Here is a 25,106-nt window from a genome sequence, read left to right as displayed (position 1 = left end):
TCATTGGGAAAGAAGCTCTTGACATCTTCTTGCAAGCCTAATGCCTTTAAAGATCCATAATTTTAAAAAAGCATAGGTTAAGGAAAGGCTTTTGGAATTACACAACTTTTGTCTTCATTGATTCATGAAAGATCAATATTCTGCCTACCACCCTAGGGCATGGAATTTTCTTTTTTCTTTTCTTTTTACTTTTTTAGTGTAAAAAAAATTAAAATAGACATACACATTTCTTTAAACAAATGAGTGCAACACAATCCACTTGGTGTACCTTATTATGCAAAACATGCAATTAGTCATTGATAAATTACATGCAAAAACACACATTACTGAGTCCTCTGTAGAAACACAAAGGTAAAGAAAGCTTGGAATGTCGACGTTGTAATTTACGATTTGACAAATATTAGATCTACACTATTTCCTCATAAAAATTGAGATGCGCACATTTCTCAAATGTAATAAACTGCAGGGCAACTCCTGCATCAAGAGAACTGAGAAATGAACATGTAGTTAATGATGATTCAAAATATCTAATTGAGCACCGTTTTGTACAATTTGCTTGACAAAAGAATAAAAGAGTTATTGAGGCAGACACAGTTTACCTGTACTATATCTAAGAACTATTTGGTGGAACAAGGCATCCATGTTTTAATACATCTGGATTTTAAAAATGACAAATATTCTCAGATAATGGGTAAACCTCACATAAATATTCTCAAATAATAGGTAATTATAATGATTAAATTTAGCAGCAAAATATAACACACCAGACACTTTCTCATTATTAGACACATTTGTTAACATATTCATATTTTCTTTAAATGTTTCATAAAGGCTGCTGCATTTTAATTGGTATTGTACTCATTTCCCAATTTCAGTATTTTTAATATCTTCAAAAAAAAGAAAAGTATTCTATTACATTTTCCTAAGAATCATTTTAATTTTTGCCACATGCTCTGTGAAAAAAGATGCATGATTTAGTGTCAGACAGCCCAATAAGTTATGTAAATGCACATACATTGTAATCAAATGAATAACTGAAATGATTTAGTAAACAAAAACTGGAAGGATTGTTTAATAAGGATCTTTAGAAGATATTATACCAGGGCTTCCCAAAACTGATCCAGGCATGCTAGTGTGTCTACAGGTTTTTGGGTCAGTTGGGCTTTTTAATGACTTAAATCTTTTTCTTAATTTACCAACTTTTCCCAGCTCTCCAGGTGTTGCTGCTTTAAAGAACCCTGGAAAAAACCTGCAGATACACTGGTACTCCAGTACCAATATTGGGGTACCACACTGAATTTTGATGCTGGAGCACTGAAATTAGTCAATAAAATCTGTAGGCACTACCCATTTGAAGGGCACAAAGGATTCTCTCCAAATTCCTTTTCTATTGCCTAACTTGATACAAACAAGGCAACGAATATACTTATTACATCCATTTAGGAAATTTAAGCTCATCTATGCCTCTACCTAGCTAATGAAACCAGGTGTTACCAAAAGTCAATCATATCGCAAACAAAAAAATTAAGGTGATATTAAAGCATAAATTATACTCTCATTACTCCTACTTGAGATACAGTATTTGACTAAAAAAAAATATTTTGGGGAAAACAATACTGTTTGTTAAATTGAAAAAATTGGATGAGTGACTGCCTTAAAATAAGTCCCTGCAGAATTTCTGCTGCATTGTAGGTAAACTACCCCTAGGTCAAGAACGTGAAATAAATTAACCATATTCAATACACCACAAACTTTAATGTGGAGAGCAATATCATAAATTTACTCTAGCTACTGGCAGCTAAAGCCTGCAACATCTTACTCAGGTGGTTGCTGTACTTGATGGGAAGAAAAGCATATATAAATGTGGGAAAACTGACAGCTACAATGCATTTTGTATACAAAAAAGTATGTATTACAAAGTATGAAGTAGTCCAAATACTGTATCTCCAAAGAATTAAAGACGCTAGTCTTTTCTTCTTAGTTTTATCAGACACGTGCTTATAAAGACGTATTTGCCTTAAACCTGATTGCTACCTTATTTGTTTAAAGGTTTTATAAAAAATAACAGGCATTAAAAGTATACTGCAATGAAAAAAGAGTAAATGCCAAGCATATAAATAGGGCACAAAACTGGATGTATTTTACAACAGTGTACATTTGTACAGTATATCAATGTTAAAGTTGAAATCTTTCACATAACATTGCCTATAATTCTTAAAATGTTTAGAGTATTAATATAAATTCACATATCACCTAGAATTTGCCTAGTATTTTACAGCATTTAGTAAATGCAACAAGAAAAAGTGTAAACAAAAGCAAACTGATGATGGTATACACATCTGTACCTAACTAGGAAATGTAATTAAGGCAGGGGCAACAATAATTTGAGAAAAGTCAGTTGAAATGCCACATCATTGAGTTATAACCCTCAGTTTAACAGTGAACATCAGACATTTTTAATTCCCTCATGTTTGACATGAGTTTGCATGATTGCAATATATTTGCATGTGTATTACTCTAGTTTCACTAAATCAATGATTCAGCACATCAATACTGTGTATGTATGACAGTTGTGTACAATTCATTAATTTGGTTTCAGTGTATATATGACTTAATTGAAACAATACATTAGTTTCACAGTCTGCGTGTGTGGCTGGGAGGTCAGTTTTTCAACAGTCATCTTTTTCAACTTCATTACAGAAACATTAACTGGATCTTTCCTAACACTAGTTTAGGAAAGAACCTTTAAAAATAGCATGACTGAAAAAACACAGGGTGGTACTAGTTTTGAGAAACTGTACACAATTTACAAAAACTGTACATAGTAAAAGCTACAAAATATATTTTTTTTTAAAATGTACAGCTTGTTAATGAAATCCTAACATTTGTTACCAGATATATCCTTTTTTGTCATAACACAGTAACACTTTAAAAATGAAAAATGAAATGATTTTACAATTAACATTCTGATATGCAGCAGTTTTTTGTGAATTTATTTCAGAAATTTCTGATGAAAAAAGAACAAGTCATACTGATCTGTACAAGGTCATCTTGGGCTTACAAAAATACAAATACAAAAAGCAGATGTAATTGTATGTTTATAATTCTTGGATTGGATGTTTATATATATGTGTTTTTGTATACCTTTTGCATTTTTTGTATAGACATATAAACAATTCTGTTAGCTTGCTGTTGGTAAGGAAGCATCTACAAAGGTTTCAGTGGTGCACTCATGACAATGATTCTGATGATTCAATTATTGTGCGTAATAAATTAAATGCAAAAGGTGTTTTTAAATATTTTTTAAAGTTTGTGGTAATAATTGACTCAATACAAAAATATAACATTGTTGATACTTCAAAAATTCTGAAAAATGGTTAAAAGTCTGGTTCATATATTAAAAAAATAAATATGTGATACATTGGTTTAACATCATACAGTGTGCTGTAATGTAGGCACTGTAATGGAAGATATCATCACATTCGTCAACAAAAGCCTATCTGCCACTTCTGGATCAAAAAAACATGAATCATCAGTTTATTATTAATAAAGCGCTGAGACTTTAATGACTGTCTTTTTTAAAGATAGGTTCAAATACATACATTTTGAGATACTGTAGGTCTTTTTAACTTTATTCATTGGTACACTAATGTGGTAAACAACTTCATTGATCTTCAGTGGCAAAATACAGCAATTCTGACCAATTTTGAAAGGGGTGATTAAAATGATTAATTAATTAAATTGATTAAAATGCTTGAAGTACTTAAAATTACAAGGATATATTGTTATCATGAGACTGAACACAATGGTAGCATGTATAAAATAATTCATAAATAAATTATTTGATTTTGAATACTGAAGAAACAGTGCCCTACACAGTAATGAAGACCAATTCTAAGCAATTCTCAGAAAAAAGGCTTGCCCAGTGCTTGAAGGTTTGTTACTGTTTTACACATTATCTTTGCACAGCAGACTGCATTGACTCTTATTCTACATAGTGAATAAACCATAAATATAATTTACATAAGATTTGTAGACAGGGTACTATAGGTTGGCATATTTTGGGCTACACGTTGGGAAACAGCTTCATTTAGCCCTGACATTACAGTAGACAAGCACTTGGTTCCAATGTTATGAGTGCACTGGCAAGTCAGGGCATGGTTGGCTGTGTCGGTATTGCATGATGTACACTGCAGTCTGGTGCCACCAGTAAAACATGAGCACTACAAGAATGTGCCACACCTGATGACTGGAGCCCAGGTAGTTAAGCTGCCCTGTAAAAGAAGAAACAAAAGAATATATAATAAAGAAATTACAAATAATAACAGATTTTTCCCATTAATCTTTACGATAAGAAACATAAGCACTTTCTCCAGTGAAGTTTTTTTTTAAATGTTTCACTTATTTCAGGACTTCAAATAAAGTTTGAAATGTCTTTTGATAACTGAAATAAACGTTGAAAATGTGGAGTTAATTGTGTTTTTGAGCAATAGCAGTTTTTTGTGACATGTTGCATTCTTCAAAAATTCCTATAGTAGTTTTGCAGGTCAAAACTTGAATAACCTCTTTTTTTATTAAATATCTTCAGTTTCAAATTAACTCTCATGGAAGTTCATTAACAGAAAAAAAATCTAAACAGTTTTTGTATATGTTGGTCAGGCCACCATCCTGGTTGATACAGCACATTTGTCACAAATTTATTTTTGTTTGTCCCAGTATACCTGCCTAGCAGGGAGTTAGCTGCCTGGTCTACAATACTGATTTAATATATTAGGGGTGAAACATACCTGGAAAATATCGTTCTGGAACTTTGGAAATATAAAAGAGAAACGCCAAAGCAGCAATCAAGTACATCACTAGTACTCGGGGTACAAATGCCTGCCATTGAAAAAAGGAATGGCTGTTAAATAAGATTTGAACTTTAAATTAAAGTCAAAACTATAAGGAGCAAAAACATAAAATGCAAGAAAAATACTAATTTATCTAAAGTGTTCATCTACTATATGGTTACTTTATGCATACATATATAGTATATATAATATATACATACCTGTACTATGAATATATAGTACATACACTATGTACATCTACCTGTATATAGTATTGCAATGGAAAAGGTAATAGGTTTATTGCATGCTGAAACATTCCATGCTCTTCTCTTTTCAGCATGGAATAAACCTATGACTTGTTTCTTTGCAGACTATGCATGCTGACGCAGCTACCAACCTGACCAATAGTATTTAAATGATTAGCACAAACCAATTTTTGCAGGAAAAAAGCAAAATATGAATTACAAAAGAGGGGAGAGATATGGCAAATCTGAAAAGTTTCAGAAACACCTCACAGAACTGCTTGTGCATCTTACATAAAATACACAGAAAGGTGTCATCAAATACTGAAGAAAAAGAACCATATGCCAATGTTCTTTCTCCACACAGACACCTTGCCACTCATATGATTTTGAAGAAAACTATTTACTAATAGCCTTTTTCTCAGTAGTAAAAATTAGTCAAAGCTCTTTGTGCACAGACTCAAAACATCAACCAAAGATTATTAGAAGGAAATTATCAAGGAAAGTATGTATTGAAGTTTAGAATGAGTGCAAAATAAACTGAAGATTTTTTTTCCAGTGTGGCATTATATTAAAGTTCCTTACCTGAACAATAAGGGCACTAAAGCCTCCATTGAGCCATACCCAGTGGATTGTTGGAATGACTCCATAGCCAGCAACAGAGCAGAAGATGATAGAGCGTAGTCTGTGCCACTGCTGAGTGAGGTAATGAGGGTGAATCTGAGCGAAGAACACTGCCAGGATCATTGCCAGGACTGTAATCAAGTATACCTGCCTCCAATACTGCAGAGACAGCAACAAGTCAACACTTTAAATAGCCCTGTGTAAAATTACTTTTTAAAATGCACTCTGGTTACTTGATTTTTGTAAACGTTTCTCTAATAATGTCAACTGTTCTTTTTAAGATGTAAATGCTGCAAAGTTGAATAAGATTTTAAGAAACCCTGACGTGTTTAAAGTCTTGTCTTCTGCACCTTCATGCATAAATGTGAATGTTAAACCATGTACTGTAAAGAAAAACTGATTAAATTTGTAACCAAATAAAACTTTCTTCTTTTACTAAGCAAGTTAAGTTGGTAACGGTATACGCTATTTCAATTCTTTTTCGCTGTACAAAAACAGTAGAATAAACTTAAGAGCAGTTTGCATTAAAAAATTACCTTTCTGTACAAAATATTCCATTTTTAAACTCTGATTAGACAAAAAAATAAAATAAATAACTAATTTACTCATCCTTCAAATGCACACGCTTGGCACTCAGTATAGACTTAGCTCACCCACATGTGAATGTCATATGGTGGGGAAAAGGAGTGATGGAATGGTTTGAAAATGGCCATCTGGTTTTCATTGGAACAGATTTCAGAAGATTCTAGGGCATGATAACTGCAGATTTCCAATATGTAGGGGATCACATAAACGGCTGAGGCTAAAACTGAAAACTACAACAAAAAGTACATGCAGAATTTTTTTTTCTTAGTACCCTTTATAGTAGTAGTCAGCACAGAATCTGGACTACATCAATACCCTCAGCTGCAAGAAAACTCAAATTTAATACTTAATGTATAATAACATGGAATATGTAGCTCAAAAAATTCAAATGTATTTACATCATGTAAAAAATGTTTGAAAAAATAAAAATACATCAGAATACACAGCATTTCTTTGGGGACAAAAAGAAAGGGGCACTCATCATAGTCCATAAAATTTTGAATGAATGCTTTTGATTAGTATGATTAATCTGCTAGAAAAATAGAGATTAAAACAAAGTTAAATTGTAATAAAACCATAAAACCAAAATGGTCCTCTTGGGGAAAAAAATGAGAATTTGAATTTGAAAGAAAAATTGCTTTTGCATACATTTTGGTCCTTTGGTCATTTAGTGAATTTCCTCCAACTTATATAAAATGTCTGAGGCAATCAGACAAAAAAATGATTTTACTTGTGCTTTTCAAAATGTCAATGACTGTCAATGAACAGTTTCCTTTCACTATAATCTACAGAAAGAGTTATAGTCTGCTATAACAAACTGATACAGTCTGAAATCCAGTTACAGCAGCAAATCACATTACAAGACAGAATAACTTGGTTCTCAGAGATTTTTACAAAACATAGTTAAATACAGCAGTTTGGAACTCAAAAGTTAAACAAAAACAGAAACATTCCAGTCCTACAGCATTAGACTTTTTACATTCCTAATAACTGAACAGAAATGCACTTTTATTTTCGTCATTCATGACTTCACGTAAAGCACTGTAAGAAAATAGAAACATCTAGTTAACTCCTTACAGAAGTACTTTTATGTAGCTTCAAAGTTGTGCATTCAAGATTTTTAACTTACATCGTTACAGTAAAAGGCATAGAAAACCCCTGGAACATAACAGCCAAGGATTCCAATTGAGATTCCAGCATAATCTAAAGCCATCCAACGGCGACTTGTTTTCTCAGATCGATGGCAACAGAACAGATGATAACCAACAGAGCACAGCATGCAAACCTAAAGAGAATCACAAAACATTATATGAACCCATTCTATATGCAATTCAGACAACCAGTTACTGTACCTTTGTATAATTATAATTAAATTAAAAACTGACTAATTAAATGGGGGTCTTTGCAACTATTTGAGTAGAGGACTTACAAAAACATTGCACTGTGTACTAATGTAATGTAATGTATTAAAATGCACAAATTCATATCTACTTTTGATGGACTATGCATATGAGATTAAACAAGTGAAACAAAGATTAAAAATCAAGAATAACTGCATTAATATCTCCAATATGCAATATTCTCTATGGCTGAAAGGTCACTGTATGACCCTAATTAGTATCAGTTTCTTAATCAGCATGACCTTAAAAATACTTCCATGAAATTCTGAAGTGTTTTTAATTCTTATTTCATTAATAACTAAATGACTATTTAGTCATTAGTGTACATCCACTTTAATGTATTATTGTTCATAACAGGATCATTTAGTAAAAATGATCACAAATGGCTTTTGTGGTATGACAGCATAAAAACAAAAAAGACAGTTCAAAGCTATGAATAAAAGTTACTGAGCATTTTTTTCTTGGTTTTTAACATTCCTTACATACTGAAAAGACCTTTTGACATAAAAAAACATTGCAGATGTTGGTTCTAAATAGTTTCAAAAGAGCAAATATTTGGATGTTTCTCAAATGACAAAATGGCTTGATTCTACATAGAAATACAGACCATATTTACTCTTTTAAATCTCTTTACTGAGTCCAATTATGTGAGCTACTGAAGAATAAGTGACAGAGCTGAAGCTAAATCTGACCCCACTGGAGGAGTCGAAGCAGGAGTCTCTTTTGTAAAAATCTACAAAAATCACTGGTCAAAATATTAGAAACATATTAGTAGGTACAACTTGAACTTAAACTGTACCCTAATTCCATCCAACAACAGGATTGCCTTATTGCATGGTGCAGTACCGAAGACTGCACCAAAGGAGAAAGAGTTTTCTCAGTGTTGGAAGATAAAAAAGACAACTCCTATAAATCCTAAATTTTTGTTAATAATGAAATGTCAGCTGATGACAGTGGAAAATAGTGGAAAAGCTCATGCACAAACCTGAAAGCAGAAAAGTCCTATGGAATAGATGACATAGTCTTCTCTGGAGGCTCCTGCTGTAGGCAGCACTGCTGTCATATCATAGACTCCCAATGTGAAGAAGAGTAAGAATCCCAGAAGGTGACTCCAGATATTCACAGTCTCATTGGACAAGATAAAAAGGCTAAAACAGGAAAACACACTTAAGCTTCCATCCCTTAGGTAGAAGAACATGTTCTATAAGGTACAAAATAAGCAGGTTTGAACTTGTGGTTATCAACATACAAGGAGCCTGTCGTCACATTTTTGTCATTTATTCCTTGAGCGGTACAGTGCTAATGAAAAGCTGCTCTACATACAGTGCCGTTGAAAAAGTATTTCTGATTTCCTCTATTATTGCATATTTGTCACACTGGATGTTTTCACATCTTTAGACAAAACCTAGTATTAGATAAAGGGAACCTGAGTGAACTAATTACACTTTTATTATTATAATTTCATTTATTTATTAAACAAAGTTATCCAACACCCATATTCTCTGTGTGAAAAAGTAATTTCCCCCCTTACACTTAATAACTGGTTGCGCCACCTTAAGCTGCAATTACTGCAACCAAATGCTTCCTGTAATTCTTTCACATCATTGTAGAGGAATTTTAGCCCACTCTTCCTCACAGAACTGCTTTAATTCAGAAACATTGGTAGGTCTTCAAGCATGAACTGCTCATTTCAGGTCCTGCCACAGCATCTCTATTTGGTTTATGTCTGGACTTTGACTAGGCCACTGCAAAACTGCAAATCAGCCAGTCTGATGTGAACTTGCTCTTGTGTTTTGGATCATTGTCTTGCTGCATGACCCAACTACACTGCATCTTCAGCTCACAGACGGATGACTGGACATTCTCCTTAAGAATTTTCTGATACAGAGCAGAATTCATGGTTCCTTCAATTATGGGAAGTCGTCCAGGTTCTAAGGCAGCAAGACATCCCCACTCCATCACACTACCACCACGTTTGACTTTTGCTTTACGCCAGGCATTATGGGACCCAAGTCGTCCCATAAGTTCCACTTTTGACCTATCTGTCCATAGAACATTCTTCCAAAAGGCTTGGGGACCATCCAGGCACTTCTTGGCAAACAAGAAACAAGCATTTATATTCTTCTTGGTTAGCACTGGTTCCGCTGTGCTACTCTCCCATGAAGCCCATTTTTGCCCAGTCTCTTTCCAATTGTGGAGTCATGAACACTGACCTTAGCTGAGGCAAAAGAAGCCTGCAGTTCTTTGGATGTTTTTTTAGGATCATTTGTGATTTCCTGGGTGATTTTACGCTGCGCCTCTGGAAACATTTTGGCAGGCCAACCACTCCTGGGAAGATTCACAACTGTTCCAAGTGTTCTCCATTTGGAAATTATGGCTCTCACTGTGGTTTGGTGGAGTCCCAGAGCCTTTAGAAATGGCTTTGTAACCCTTTCCACATTGATAGATATCAACAACTTTTTTTCTATCTCTTCAGGAATTTCCTTTGGTCGTGGCATAAGGTGCTTGTTGAATCTTTGTGCTGGCAACTTGACTCTGATGGTAAGGGTCAAAATAAGTGAGGTTTATATTGACCAGAGCTGGCTGTAATCAAGCCTGGCTGTATTCAATCAGCTGACTCTAAATTGTCCCTTTAATTGTTTTGATTTTACTAAGAGGGCAATTACTTTTTAGTGCCAGTTGGTGTTGGATAACTTTGTTCATTAAATAAATGAAATAAGTAAAAAAAAAGTGTTATTTGTTCACTCAGGTTCCCTTTATCTAATATTAGATTTTGGTTGAAGACCTGAAAACATTCAGTGTAAAAAATTTGCAATAATAGAGGAAATACTTTTTCACGGCACTGTACATTCTTCCAAATTAATTTAGTGAGTAGATTTACAGGTTGTATCTGTGCTGGACTATTGGTGTCTTCACAATAATAATAAGAAGAACAACACTTCTGTAGAAACATAAATATAATGTCAACCATCTGAGGAAAACACAACTGGGAAGGATTTAGGTATTGTGGTGATTGATAAGATATGCCAGTAAGTCCTAATTTACAACTTGACAGTGGTAGTAGATTGGTAGTAGACTATTATCCTGGAAAAGTTGTATTTCTCAACAAATGGCAGGTTGGTTTCTAAACCCAGTCTACTGAGGAGACTTCTGATTGCCAGAAAATTAAAGAACTCAACAAAACATATGACAAAATATCTGTAGTTAATATACAGATGTAAAGGATCACTGTGGTTTGCAAATATTGTTTTACAAGGTCAATCAGGTACTGATAAACTGACAGTTATTCTAGCAGATACAGTTTTATTTCACTTAGTGAATTCCTTCTCAGTGGCACAGGTCATCGAAATGTTTACATGGATTTGAAATGGATTTTTAAACCATGACTAGATTATCCTCCCAAAATGCTATGGTCAAGGCATACAGTGACTTTGTGATTCAGTACATTTTACACGTAATGCCAACAATAACCCTTGTAATTAACATATTGGCAAATAATTTCACAAAAACAGACAATCACAAAAAATTAAACAACATCTGAGAGATTTTCAGAAAAATTGCTGAAGATTGCTGAAGTTGTGGAATAATGTGACATAATACAGTGGTATGAGAGTCAAAGATATAGTCCACAAAACATACAATGACATTCATACATTAATAAACAGGAAAATGTTTATTCTAAGTAGAAAAAGAGAATGTTTCAGCTGTGGAGCCTTTTTCAGGTATGTCAAACATTACGTGTATCACACACCTGAAGAAGGCTCCAGTTGGCTTTTCTTTCCCCAATATGGAATAAATCTTTACCTCTTCCTTTGTATCCTACACATATGACGCAGCTACAGATGCAGCCATTCAAAATGCATGGTAAAACAAAATTATCTGCAAAATAGCGCGGAATAATGCAGTATGTGATTGGCCGACCAAAATGACCGACAGGTGGCACTTGTGGTGCATTGGTTGTTAGTGAAACATCTGCTTCATTTAATCTCTTTACTGCATGTTTAAATCTGCTTTACATTGAATATTAATATGGAATTTTATAACTAAAGGTAAATTTTGGTAGCTGAGCATTAAATAACAGCACAACATCTCTGAACATCACTAAGACAATATTCATTTATGAATATAAATATATTATCAAACTGTATATAACTGGTAGTGGTAGTTTAAATAAAACATACACAGCAGTATTCCACTTTTTTCATAAACATAAACATTTAAGGTATCAAAGTCTTTCACTCGGTCACTTACTGTGGTTATTTTGGGAATCTTTTGGTGTGCTCGTTCCATTTTAAGTTTATATACTTTATAAAAAGCTTTGAATACTTGTGCCCGTTATCGCAGTAAAAAAACGCTTTTTAGAATCTGCTTAATAGGGAATATAATATGGAATTGCGTATCTAAAGAAATTAACAGTATTAATTTAAGGATCTAAATATATTAATATAGCTCAAAGTATTACCGTAGTCCCCTTTCTTTGTAAACATCTGTCAATACGACTCATTCACACATGATTACTTGGAAACACTTTGCCTGCCCCTTTCAGCTATAGCCTAAACTGCCGAGCGGCTTATTGGTTTAATGGCTTCAGTGCGTGACTCGCATTCTAGAAGCTGGGGTTTGAATCCTGCTCACGGCATGAGTTCTCCTTTAACAAATACACATTTAAAGTAGTTAATATTATGGACATTATATTGACATTTTATTTTTATATATCACAACGTGTTCAATAAATACCAAAAACATAAAAATGAAACTTTCTATGGCACGATGGGCAACTGATTCTTTTAAATTGAAAGAAAATAAAAAATAAGAAATAGCATGTCCCTACCTAAAATAGACACTGCATGACTTAAAAATCCATGAAAAAACGGGGTTAGATTAAGATGGTTATTGACACTTTTTATGCACAATCATCTTAGAATTTATTATGTAATATTTTAAAATTTTATTTAAACATTTTGTTTTTATAAACGCAACACGAATATCGTACAGATAAAATTGCATTCCTTCTCAACTCTTCCTGATGTGTGAAGCAATCGGCAGGTTTCTGAGAAAACAGGACAAACCCCGCTGAGCTCTGTCAAAAAGACGGACCTGAGAAGAGGCTTGGAGTTCAGCAAGACCGTTCTGCTGCTTTGCACTGAGCGTGTCTGTCTGCCTTTAAAATTTAATAATGGAACATAAATCATTTCTTTTAACTTGAAGTCTTTTTAATTCTCATTTAACATAGCTTTCTCATCAATCGTTTTTATATTTGAAACCATTGTTAAACAAAGCAGGTGCTTATTGTACTTCCTAATGACATTACATGTGGGAAGATTATACATTTTAATCGTTTTTATTTTTGTATAAATTTTAGAAAAGTTTCATCCACACAAATACCACAGATTATTTTATATTGTATTTCTGTTCAATGATGTCACAGTTCAATATTTTATATACATCTAAACAAGAAAGTCAGGCATTAGCACTCTCCATCACTCAGGCTCACTTTGCCCAGCACCCGCTCCCCGACAGACAAAAGGGTGTGAATTGTGCTTAACACAAACGCTGCTTAACAAGTAAGGTGTAAAGTGACTTACTGTTCAATTAAATAAAGCTACAGTACAGATTTTAAATTCTTTAAGCAATAATTTTCTATTTGTCAAAATCAGCTACTTTGCAAGCAGTACACAACTGCTCAAAAGGTACCTTTTGTCTCTTATGTAAACTCAACAAAAGTTTATGTTTTATAATTCTGAAACTTGAACAATATGGCTCATTCATATTACCCACTGCTGAGTCTTGCCTCCCACTGTTCCACACACGCAAATCAGATCTACAGATATAGAGTGCCTTGGACTTTTTCACATTTTATTGTGTTACAGCATGGAACCATGATGTTCTTAACCGAGAAGTTTTATTCTCTCTGCTTTAAGCATCGTCATTGCTGATGTGTGTTTCACTTCATGGACTTCCTTCTTTGAATTAAACAGCTGTTTTCACCCAAAACGAACAAGACAAAGAGCATTTTCAGACACCAATTACTTTGTGCTTACATATAATAAGTGATTAGATTTATGAACAATCTAATTTCTTATTTGTTTAAACAGAGTAATGTAAAAATGCTGGGAACTTCACAAACTTCACAATTAAAGAGACAAGAAACAAGAGAGAAACTTAAGCTTTTTTAAGGCTGAAACTAAAATTCAGTTTAAAAAATTAAGGCAAATGAAAATTTGGGACATTAAAGTGTTAGAGATAAACAATAAAATAAATAAACATGAAAATACAAAAATGCACTTGAGCAAAACGTTTTAGAATTGGAGCAGGTGTTACCTTGAAAATAAGCAAACAGAAAAAAGCCATGACCAGACAGTGCAGAAGAGGGATGAAGGAACACTTGCAAAAGCTTAGATATACAAAAAAATCACAGAAACGAACAATGATTTGGAAATTAATATTTTTACAAAATGTGGAAGAAGTGCAACAATTTATTAGTGCCAATTTTAGTATTATGGATTTACTAACAGTTTAGGTTCACGCCTGACTTTCTTATTTAGATGCATTTAAAATGTTGAACTAAGTGTGCCATAACATTCAGAAATATAATCTAGAATAGTTTTGTGGCATTTGTATAGATAACACTTTGCTAAAATGTATAAAAAATAAAAACAATTACAATCTAATCTTCCCACGTATGATGCCATTAGGAAGTACAATAAGCTCCTGCTTTGTTTAACAATGGTATGAAAAATAAATCTAAATGGTGAGAAAGCTATGCTTAAAGTTAATTAAGGGACTCAGAAGACAAAGATAATGATTTCCGTTGTTTAACTGTAAAAACACTCCGCGTTATAGAAAACTCACAATGTTGTGCTGCCATACCCCCCCCCCGTTTTTTAACGTTTAATTAAAAGGTCAAAATCTTACAGCGTACACTAAGATTCTAAGCTGATCATGAGGAAGAAAAATCACCCATTTTTCACAAATAAAAAGTGGTTTTTAACTATCTAAACAAGCTTTTACAGTCATGCAATGCTTTTTTAAAGATAGGTAGGGATACGTCATTGTATCTTATTTTTTATTTCATTTTTTTTAATCGTTTGCCCATCGTGTTGATAAGCTGTTCTCCGATTACTGGCAATTGTAAAAAATAACCCTTCCCCACTCCCTTGTTTAACTTAAAGATTTATGTGAAGAAATCCTTAAACACAAAACCATGGCGTATAATAATTCATCCATATACACATGCCGGAGCAAATTTTGCCAGAAACAACCTCCCAGAGCAAATAGGCCAACCGGGCTGAGGGAGGTCTGCGTTAGCTCAGCCAGATGGTTCCCTGTTGAATGACACTGACGGACTGGGTTCAATCCCAGGCGCTATACTATATAGTACAATTTAAACTTAATTTTAAAATTCCAAGTTAAATTGTTGGCTGATTACTGGCTGCTGACATTTGGATTTAGACAAAATACAGATTTTCTCAATTAGGATGTTAGCCCTGAAAGAGACACATGTTCACAATAAGCTATAATAGTGGACTATTTTATGTATTCAGCTATATGAGAATCAAACTGAAAGTAATGCTCTGATTGTGCTTTGAACCACCTAGGTGCAACTCTCTACATTACAGTGCTCATTACCACTACAAGGACAACAGAAGTTTTTTTTTAAAAGAAACGAATGCCAAAATGTTTCAGAAAAGGTCCACTTGTGATAATTAAATTATTTATGAAGAAGGCAGAAGGTTGTGTACTTTTGTCCAACTGAGCAATCTTGCTTTTATAAAATATACCTATTAATGTTTAACATGCTGTAATACACAGTTTAAAATTATTAAAAGTCTAAACAGTATACAACTTAAATTCTTAATTGGAAAAAGATTGTCCCTCAGCAGTGACCGGGATTTGAAACTGGGCATTTTCTGGCGACAGCTCAAATGCTGCACATGACACGTTAAGCTTTATTAGCTTCACCTGGCAGTTATACAAGATACTTCCGGATACTATTATCCTATTTAAAAAAAACATGCAGTATGCTGCGGTACATTCACCACGTTTTAACGCAGCATACCTTGCTCATTTTGAATGGCTGGATCTGTACCTACTTGAACTACACATACCAAGCACTAGTACAGCAGATGCACAGACAGAATAAATAAATAGACATAGTGTTAAAAATAAAGGTGAAGTTGCTAAGAAATTGATACTTCCATACAGTATGTCAACCTGGAACAATTGGAAACATAAACATGCTTCTTTCAACCAGCTCACAAATTTCTCAAGACAGCAGGATATTCAACCTAAAACAAGTTTGAAGTTTGGATGTGATGTTTCCATTACATTTTATCCCAGGATTTAATGATGAATGTTAATCCAAAGTATAAAGTACAGATAAAATGCAAAAGAAAAAAGCAGCGTGAAGATATTGCATTGGATTTCTGGATGAAGCCAAAAATTAATTTCCCAAATGAACATGAAAACCAAAATGATGTTTGCTGGCTGTGAAAAATGCTTCCATTGGTAAAATAAACATTACTTCATAAGGGCACGTTGTCACATAGCAACATCAATCCATGAAAGCAAGGGTAAACCAAGTGACTACAATTAAATTGAATAGCAAAAACAAAACACACTGCTTTCTTGCACTGAACTTTAAACGACATTTACATGCTACTTAAGAACAGCCTTTTCTTATTTTTGCTTTACACTAGGCTACTAGTGCTTAATTTCGTTATTACACTCATTTTCTGTCTAGTGTATTTTTCATCTGAGTATTTCTATTTTCTATTTCGTCAAAGCAAAACTATTCTTTTGACACATCAATAACTTTATTGCCACATTCTGTGTGATAATACTGAACAAAACAGATGTGCAATTACAGGTAAACTGCCATCGCCATGCTTATGAGCCTGTGTTTTAGAAAATTAAAAGATTAAGATGATTAAGGAACTACAGTGGGATAAATATTTAATAAGTGGCTTTAGTAGAATTAAAACAAATTCCAAGAGTACATAAAAAACACCAATGTAAGACCACTTAACATAGCATTGAGCCATGTTTGCCCACTATGGCCTGTATGTGCTGAGTCTACCAGCGTCTGGAATTGATATACCATACCATATATATACCATAAATGCTTGACTGGGGTCAAATTTGGTGACTGAGAATGGCTAATATCAGTGTATGACATCTAACCAATGGGAGACTAAATGTGCTCAGTTGAAAGATTGATCCAGAATGCTTAGTGTTTAATCAACAAGTACTTATAAAATAATTGCAACTTGTTCCGTGCACTACAATAGTCAATATCTCATTCTAATACATTTTGATTATCAAATAATGCACTAGACCACTGACACTTCAAAGCTAAAACAACACATTAGCAAAGTGTAGGTCTGGCTTCCAAAAGGAAAAATAACAAAATGTATATATAATCTTTCAAGTACACAAATCCCTCACTATATGAGCACAATTGGTTCCAAAATGACTATGAAAATGTGTAAAAACATCACTAATTTCCCCTTAAAACACATAAAAGTCTTTGATTTATTCCAATGGCTCATAACTGGACAAAAACCTTTTGAGTTAAGGTCCTTTTCTGATGTGTTCAAATAGCTTTGGTGCCATAAATTGTTAAGTATATGTTACAACAAGTACGATTTACTTCTTTAATATGCAGGCTGTTCTGTTTAAATGTATTAAGAAGAAGTAATGTGTTGGGGGAGCCAACAATGGGCGCAAGGCAGGGTATACTCCAGACAGGATGACAGTCCATCGCAGAGTAGACTTAGATTAGGGGCCAGTCTTCCCAGAAGCCAATTAACCAACCAGTATGTCTTTGGACTGTGGGGAACACCAGGAGCAAAACCAACACAAACACAAGGAGAAAATACAAACTCCATGCAGATAGCACCCCAGGTCCAGAATTGAACCTAAGGCTCCAGCACTGTGAGGCACCAATGCACCACTCTTTTTCCTTTCATTTTGTGCAAAAACAAAAAAGTTAAAAAACCAATAGGATAAACAGCACAGTTCTGTCTCAGCCGAAACATTGTTTCTTCTCTTTTCAGCATGGAATAAACCTTTACTTGCTCCTTTGCAGCCTATGCATGCTGACGCAGCTACCTACTTGAATTACTTCTGTCTTAGGCTATCATGTTATTAGGTAATTCTTTTCCTCAACCCACCCCCCTCAATACCATGCTCATCTCCTTTGTGGTTCTAGAAATCCACTGAGATGCCTTGCTTGCGGCTTTCTGACATTTTTAAATAATCACACATTAAGTGACTAAAGCACTACAATAGACTTTTAGACCTTACTGCCTCCCCAAGTTGAAGGCAAAAGCTTTTTTAAAAATAAACCAGACCAAATTTCAGAAAGCTTAGAATCATAAGACACACTAAAGACATTTTTTAAAGTGGTTCCGAAACTGAAATCCTGTTAATCCCAGTACAGTAATATTTTTAATTACACAGACATCCATTGCATCACAGACATGCATTCAGACCTGTGCTTCACATTTTTAAAATGAATGTCTATTCATATGAGAGTAGGCCTACACCAGTTTATCATAAATAATTATGATCTTGATATACTGTGTATACTGTCTTTATGTGTAACTCACCTTTTTAAGCACAGTCTTGATGGTAAGTAAGCTCTGTAACCATCTGTTATATATGGGTTTTCTTTAAGGAACACAGGAATTTGCTCATAGGTGAACAAGCGGATTCCTCTTGGAACAAGAACTGGCCAGTACTGGTAGCTTCCCAGTTCTATGTAATGGGCACTCTTTAAAAGCTTTTGAGGCATGCTGAAACCGTATGATGGAACAAATACAAAACATAAATGAGCTGTAACAAAAACAAACAAAAGAAAAAAATTACGGTAAGCAGTCCAATATCATGTATGACAATACACCACGCCAACAAACAAGTTAACACTTACACTATACCATATCCTACTACCTGAAAGCTGATTTCTAAGAGCTAATAGAAGACATCAGAGCTAAGAAACATTTTTCATATCTAGATTTAGATCGATATATAGATATATATACCCCGAAGCAAAAACCAAAAGAGTCATTTTTATTATTTTTTTTCTAGGAAGGTTTGGAACAAAAGACTTTTACACAGTATAAGTCTTCACTTGCAATTAAGGGATAGCCCACCTACAATCAAATGTTCTGTAAAGAAACACGAAACGTTCTTTTTTTTTTCTGTGTATGAAACAAATCATTAAAATTAATTAATAATATCGACTTATAGGTTAGATTAAATATACTCAGTATTAAAACAGAGAATACTTAATTGCAATGGTCAAATTAGCTGTTATTATTATTAAGGATTATGCTGTTAAATGCAGTGCTGTTCATCAAATGACAATGTCTTCTTACATCGTGAGAACAATGAGGTCTTACCTTTTATTGGCTGTAAAAAAATGCAATCTCTGTAACTGCACACAGGTAGCCTATGCTTTTACATATGCAGACATGTAAAAGCAACATTATTGCAGATTTTAATAAATAAAGTAGTAATAAATTGCATTCAATAATCTACCGCCGAGCTCCATCTTCCTCCCAGAACCACAGCAACTCTGCGACAAGACAACTAAAGGTCCTAGCCTGAGTGTTCACAGCAGTGCCTGTGTAAAATACGACAAAGTACTGCACGAAATTGCATGAACAGACTCGGTAAAGAATATACTAAATTCGTTGATGTTTACGCTAGTATTATGATTAATTAAGTTCTGTGTCTGTCTTCTTGTTGTTTCGAGAAAAATAGATTGGTTCAAAGCTGAAACAAAAGAAAGGAGAAACGACATAATTAGGAATTTATTCTAAGAAGAGGTCCTGCTTTAGTTTTGCATGATTACACTTTAGTTCAAAACTGAATCTTGCGTTTGGTTAAACATTAAGCTCATGATAATTTGAAAGCAAAATTTCAAACAGCGACCACTTTGGCTTAAACCGACATTTCCTTTAACACCATGCACAGTGCTCATGTAAACCACAGAAAAGTAGACTATATAGTATTTTCCACAATATGTGACTCTAATTTCATGCTGTATTTACAAGTTGATTTTATATTTTTTTAAATAAAGTTTTGGTTGTTTGTGCTGTTTGTCCGCCTACACAGAGTCTTAAAGATATTTTTTTATTTCCCATCTGACAAAAGTAAAACATTTTAATTCTGCTGGAATTATTATTAACAATAATAAGTACAGATTTTACCTCTCATTGGAAAGGATGCCACTGCTAATTAAATTGAGCCATTAGCCTTTCCCTAAAATGAAATTAATAATTCCTTACATAGCACTTTCCTGATGGGAAAAAGTAAAGGTTTATCCCTTGGTGAAAAGAAAGGGGTAACTATGTCTAAGGAGTAACAGCCGAAACTATGTCTCAGCTGCGGAGCCTTCTTCAGGTGTGTGAAGAACACCCGAAGAAGGCTCCACAGCCGAAACATCGTGTCTCTTTCTTTTCACCAAGGGATAAACTGTTACATGTTCCTTTGCAGCCTATGCATGCTGACACAGCTACCTATTTGTTTTTCTGGACACTCCACTCAAAGCACTTTACAGGCAATGGGGAATCCCCTCGACCATCAATGTGCAGCACCTGCCTGGATGATGCGAAGGAAGCCAAAGTTCGCCAGTATGCTCACCACACAACACCTATCAGTGGAGAGGAGAACAGAGTAATGAACCCGATTGTTAGATGGGGATTATTAGGAGGCTATGGTTGGTAAAATCCAGTTGGAAGATTTTGGCCAGGACGCTGAGGTTAATACCCCTACTCTTTTCAAGAAATGCCTTAAAGCTTAACTTTTACCTAAAAGCTGAAATTGCAACAACAAAAATGTGCTGGGTTATTAACAATGTTGTAATGGATAAAAGACCAAGATTTGTTTGAAAAGTGCTACGGTCCTGACCTGTAATCAAGGCAATGGTTTATTCAATGTCCACTTTGTTGAATATCATAATATCATAAATACATCACATCTACTGGTTCACAAGAACATCTAGTGGTGGTCAGTTTTTGCTTTGTGTTGTCTGTGTTCTCAAGCTGTCTTGAGAAGCAGTATTATTGTTGTGATATGTTGCACCAGTACATTGGTACATTAACAACCTTGATTTTACCAATCCGGTTTCTTTATGTAAATTTCATACATTGGAGTTTTCTAAAAAAACATCATAACAGTTTATATATAATGATGTGTTATGAATCTGATAAATCATACCATAATACAAATTAGATTTTCACACATTTTTATTTGCATATTTATTTGTTTGTTGACAATGGGCACAATAGCTGAGAAAGAGTGTACAAAAAATATACAGTAAATCTGGGAGACTAATTCCAGGAGAAGTGTGAAAAGACTAAATCTGTTAATGAATTAGGAAATTGTGAAAAGAAAAGCAATTTTTAAATGAGAGTTGATAGATTGATATCCTTGATTAAGTATAATCTTGGGGGATGGAGGACTATCAATTTAGAGAGATGTTTCTTCCTCCTACTATGCTGTGGTGCCTGAAATGGTCAGCCAGTCTTCTTCCTGTTTTGCCAATGTAAATAACAGTTTAGCAGACCATTTTTGCAAGAAATGCAATAAATATGATTTCTGGATAAATATGATACGGTTTGTGTGATCCTGAAATGGTCGGAAGCAACGTGTTTATATGTGCGGCTTTATATATATTTGGCTTCTGTTGCAACAACTATGGACAAGAAAACTGTAAATGATCTCGACGCAGTGGTATGAGATGATTGTCATATCTCAACAATAAGTTCCAGTTGAGGTCTCATCCTGTAAAACAGAGAAGTTTTTTGGTCGCTTTAGAAATGTATGGGTTTTAGTGTGGAGGGAAAGGATCAGTGAATGCACTTCTGTTCAGATCAGTTTATTTGTCATTTGCACAGGTGCAATGAAATGCCTATTTGTATGTATGCTCAGATACAATGATATTAAAAAAAACACCAAAATAAAACAACAGCAGCAACAACAACAAAGTTAAATAACCTACAACTTAAATACAAATCAGCAGAAGCAGTGTGAGAAAAAACATCAGTGTGAGTCAATTGAGTTAGATAGAAAAAGGACACAGGAATATGAATTAAAGGTTTGTGTAAGGAGGATTAAAGATTTTACAGGTGTGGAAACAAGTATGGAAAACAAAATCTGTGCTTTACACTACTCAAGACAATGTAATGATTTGTCGCTCTGCTCCAGTGCAATGATATGAACTCTACCCCACTGTGGGAGGGGTAGAGTTCAGAAATCTGACATTTTGTGGGAAGAAACTGTCTCTGAATCTGATAGTGGAGAGAAAAGTGAGAAACCAGGACGATTGTTATCCTTAGCAATACTTCCAGCCTTCCTGAGACAGTGAGTTGTAAAATTGTCTGCAATAGAGGGGCGTTGTACTCCAATAATGGACTGGGCCAACTTGATCACCCCCTATAATGCCTTTCAGGTCAACCAACGAACTGCTGCCAAACTGTGTAATACCACATGTGAACACACTGTCAATAAAACCTGTAAAATGTAGTAGTCTGGATAGTTGAAGATAGACCAACTTTTTTCAACTGTCTGAGGAAGCAAAAGCTCTGTTGTGCCTTTTTTGTATCTCCAGTTATATGCTGGGACCAGGTTAAATCATTAGTAATGAAGGAACCTGAAGCTGCTAACCATCTGTACAGCAAACCCATTGATGTGAATAAGAGGTGTTGTCCCCACCCTGCTTTCTAAAATTTACAACCACTCTTGGGTTTTGCTGATGCTGAGTGAGAGATAATTGTCAAAGCACCACTCTACCAGGTACACCTCATCCTAGTAGACCATCTCATCATTACTGGTGATTCAGCCAATCATGGTGGTGTATCAGTATGCTTGTAGATGGAGTTGGAGCTGAGTCTGGCCACACAATCATGGGTAAACAAGGAAAACAGCAGGGGGCTAAGCACACAGCCCTGAGGGGCACCTATGTTGAAACGTGGAAGAAAGCCAAGCTTTTCTACTGACCCTCACTGTCTGTGGTCTGCCAGTCAGGAAATCTAGAATTCAGCTGCAGAGAGAGGTGCTGATAACCAAATTATTAAACTTGTTGACTAGTCTAGATGGAACTGTAATCAATGAATAGCATTTTGACATAAGTGTCTTTATCATCCAAATAAGGTAAGGCAGTGTGAACAGCCAGGAAAATAATATTGTTAGTGGACCTGTTGCACTGGTATGCAAACTGCATGGGTCTTAGCACTCAGGTACCATTATGTTAATATGCCTCATGACAAGGCTTTCAAAGCATTTCATTATGGTATATGTGACTGCTACCAGTCTGTAATCATTAAAACAAGTTGCAGGATTTTTTTTTGACACTGGTATAATGGTCATTTTCTTAAAATACACGAGACAGAAGATTGTAAAAGTGAAAGTTTAAAAATATCCATGAAAGGCAGGACCAATTGGTCTGCACAGGACTTAAGGACCCATCTAGAAACACTGTCTGGACTGGTCGCCTTCCATAGGTTCATACTGTACATCTGAAAGTTGCCCTGACTTCAGCCTCTGTGACAGACACGGCCATATCATCAGTAGCTGGGAATACTGGCACTGGCGGTTCCATGAATTCTGAAATTGAGCCAAATGTAATAGCCATTCAGATCATCCAGTAGATAGAAATCATTATCAGTGTATGTAACACTGTTTATTTTAGCTTTATGTTTTGTTATAGTCTGAATACCCTGCCACATTTGGTGCACATTGGAAGATGCAGCTTGTATTTCTAGTTCGTTACCATATTGCCTTTTGGCGTCCCTGATACCTCTCCACAGGTCATACCTTGCCTTCTTATAAAGATCCAGATTGCCAGGTTTAAAAGTCTCGATTGTGCTCACAGCCCTGAATTTGTACATTTTTGGCCTATCACCTCTAGAATATATATAACTTATCAGTGGTTCTTGGATGGGTGGCATAGTGGCTAGCATTGCTGCCTTGCAGCGCTGGAGCTCTGAGTTCAACTCTAGACCTGGGGTGCCATCTCTGTGGAGTTTGCATGTGTTCTCCATATTCATGTCCTGGGACTATAAACTGGCACTTTAGCACTTGATTTTAAAGAAAATGATTCTGCAACAAATCTGATATTTGGACAACCATAGTAGACCTATCAGCCTGATCTTCACTTAGACAGTTTCCCTCAGAGCTTCACAGTCCTGTCAAGTTTCATGCATTGCCATACAACTTTAGGAATTTTACAGACTTCTTAGAATTCCAGTGGAAAAATAATCTGCCCAATAACAATGTGTCCTTAAGTGGCTAAGTTTAAAACATCAATTTTTGTTCCACAGGCCAAGAGGTTTTAGAGTTCAAATACAGTATTTGTAGTTTAAATATTTTTTGAGCAAGTAAAATCCATCGAGAGACCAAACAATGTGGTCAGTCCTCCTAACCTAATAAAGTTTAAATCTTTGACATGAGCTAACATTGTGCATCAAGTTTAAGACTTGCACTTAATGATTTTTGATTATTACCTAAATATTTGAACAATTCAGCATAGAGACAAGGCCAAATCATGTAGTAAATCTGCCTCTACAATCTTGTAAACTAGATGACTACATGCTCATGAATTTTCATTAAAGAGTAATGAATTTAAAGGCTTTTGATAATTTTAGCAGAATAATTAAAAACAATAATACAACCACTGCATTTTGTAACATTTTATGATAATAATAAACTTTATTTTATATAGCACCTTTAAAGGTGGCTTCTCAAAGCACTTTACAGAATGACAACAACAATAAATAAAAAGAATACACAAGATGAATCACAATTACAATATACAGAGGAGACCATGGATGGTGGTACTAAGAAAAGCAGAGGGGTGAAGAATGGAACCAGTTAAGTAAAGGCTCTTCTAAAGAAGAAGGTTTTGAGTCTGGATTTGAAGGAGTTTAGAGAAGGTGACTCTGATATCCTTGGGCAGAGAGTTCCAGAGCTTGGGGGAATAACAGGAGAAGGCCCTGTCACCCATACAATGTAGATGGGCTTGAGGGACAGTTAGGAGACCAGAATTAGCAGAGCAAAGGTTGCGAGGTGGGGAGTAGGGCGATAATAGTTCAGACAGGTACTGAGGTGCCAAGCCATGCAGTGCCTTATAGGTTAGCATTAGGATTTTAAAGTCCACACGGAATTTGACAGGAAGCCAGTGCAAGGACTCCAGGATAGGAGTAATTTGATAACTTGCACTAGTCCTGGTCAGGATTCTGGCTGCTGAATTTTGGACATATTGCAGTTTGTTCAAAGTAGATTTAGATACCCCAGCGAGTAGAGAATTACAGTAGTCAATTCGAGAGAATACAAATGTGTTGATCAGCTTTTCAGCTACAGTTAATGATAGCATAGGGCGTAGTCTAGCGATAATTTCTAAGGTGAAAAAAAGATGT

General features: G+C 34.8%; 1 protein-coding gene across 2 annotated transcripts; it reads right to left on the bottom strand.

Annotated features, from left to right (window-relative positions):
* Positions 1 to 3,536: 3,536 nt before the first annotated feature.
* On the bottom strand, positions 3,537 to 19,295 carry paqr3a (progestin and adipoQ receptor family member IIIa). 2 transcript variants are annotated; one of them, XM_088910370.1, is made up of 7 exons: positions 19,086 to 19,295; positions 18,294 to 18,519; positions 8,666 to 8,828; positions 7,410 to 7,565; positions 5,657 to 5,854; positions 4,788 to 4,878; positions 3,537 to 4,274 (listed from the first exon to the last, which is right to left on the bottom strand). In XM_088910370.1, exons 2-7 carry the CDS (start codon positions 18,476 to 18,478, stop codon positions 4,132 to 4,134), a joined length of 936 nt encoding a protein of 311 aa, XP_088766496.1. In that variant the 5' UTR covers positions 18,479 to 18,519; positions 19,086 to 19,295; the 3' UTR covers positions 3,537 to 4,131. The 2 variants fall into 2 exon arrangements, with proteins under 2 accessions (XP_088766496.1, XP_088766497.1); XM_088910371.1 differs by having other exon boundaries at positions 18,294 to 18,479; positions 19,086 to 19,249.
* Positions 19,296 to 25,106: the final 5,811 nt, after the last annotated feature.

Source organism: Atractosteus spatula, chromosome 3, assembly GCF_055471065.1.
Source record: "Atractosteus spatula isolate fAtrSpa1 chromosome 3, fAtrSpa1.hap1, whole genome shotgun sequence".
Lineage (NCBI taxonomy): Eukaryota > Metazoa > Chordata > Actinopteri > Semionotiformes > Lepisosteidae > Atractosteus > Atractosteus spatula.
This window is presented reverse-complemented; position numbering and strand designations above follow the sequence as displayed.

Bases quoted from the DNA above. Each gene is read 5' to 3' on its own strand.
- paqr3a (XM_088910370.1), bottom strand. From the start codon at position 18,478: ATGCCTCAAAAGCTTTTAAAGAGTGCCCATTACATAGAACTGGGAAGC. The intron at 8,829-18,293 runs GTGAGTTACACA...TTCCTGTTTTAG, and splicing joins TCAAGACTGTGCTTAAAAAG to CCTTTTTATCTTGTCCAATG. The intron at 4,275-4,787 runs GTATGTTTCACC...CTTCTTTTACAG, and splicing joins TCCAGAACGATATTTTCCAG to GGCAGCTTAACTACCTGGGC.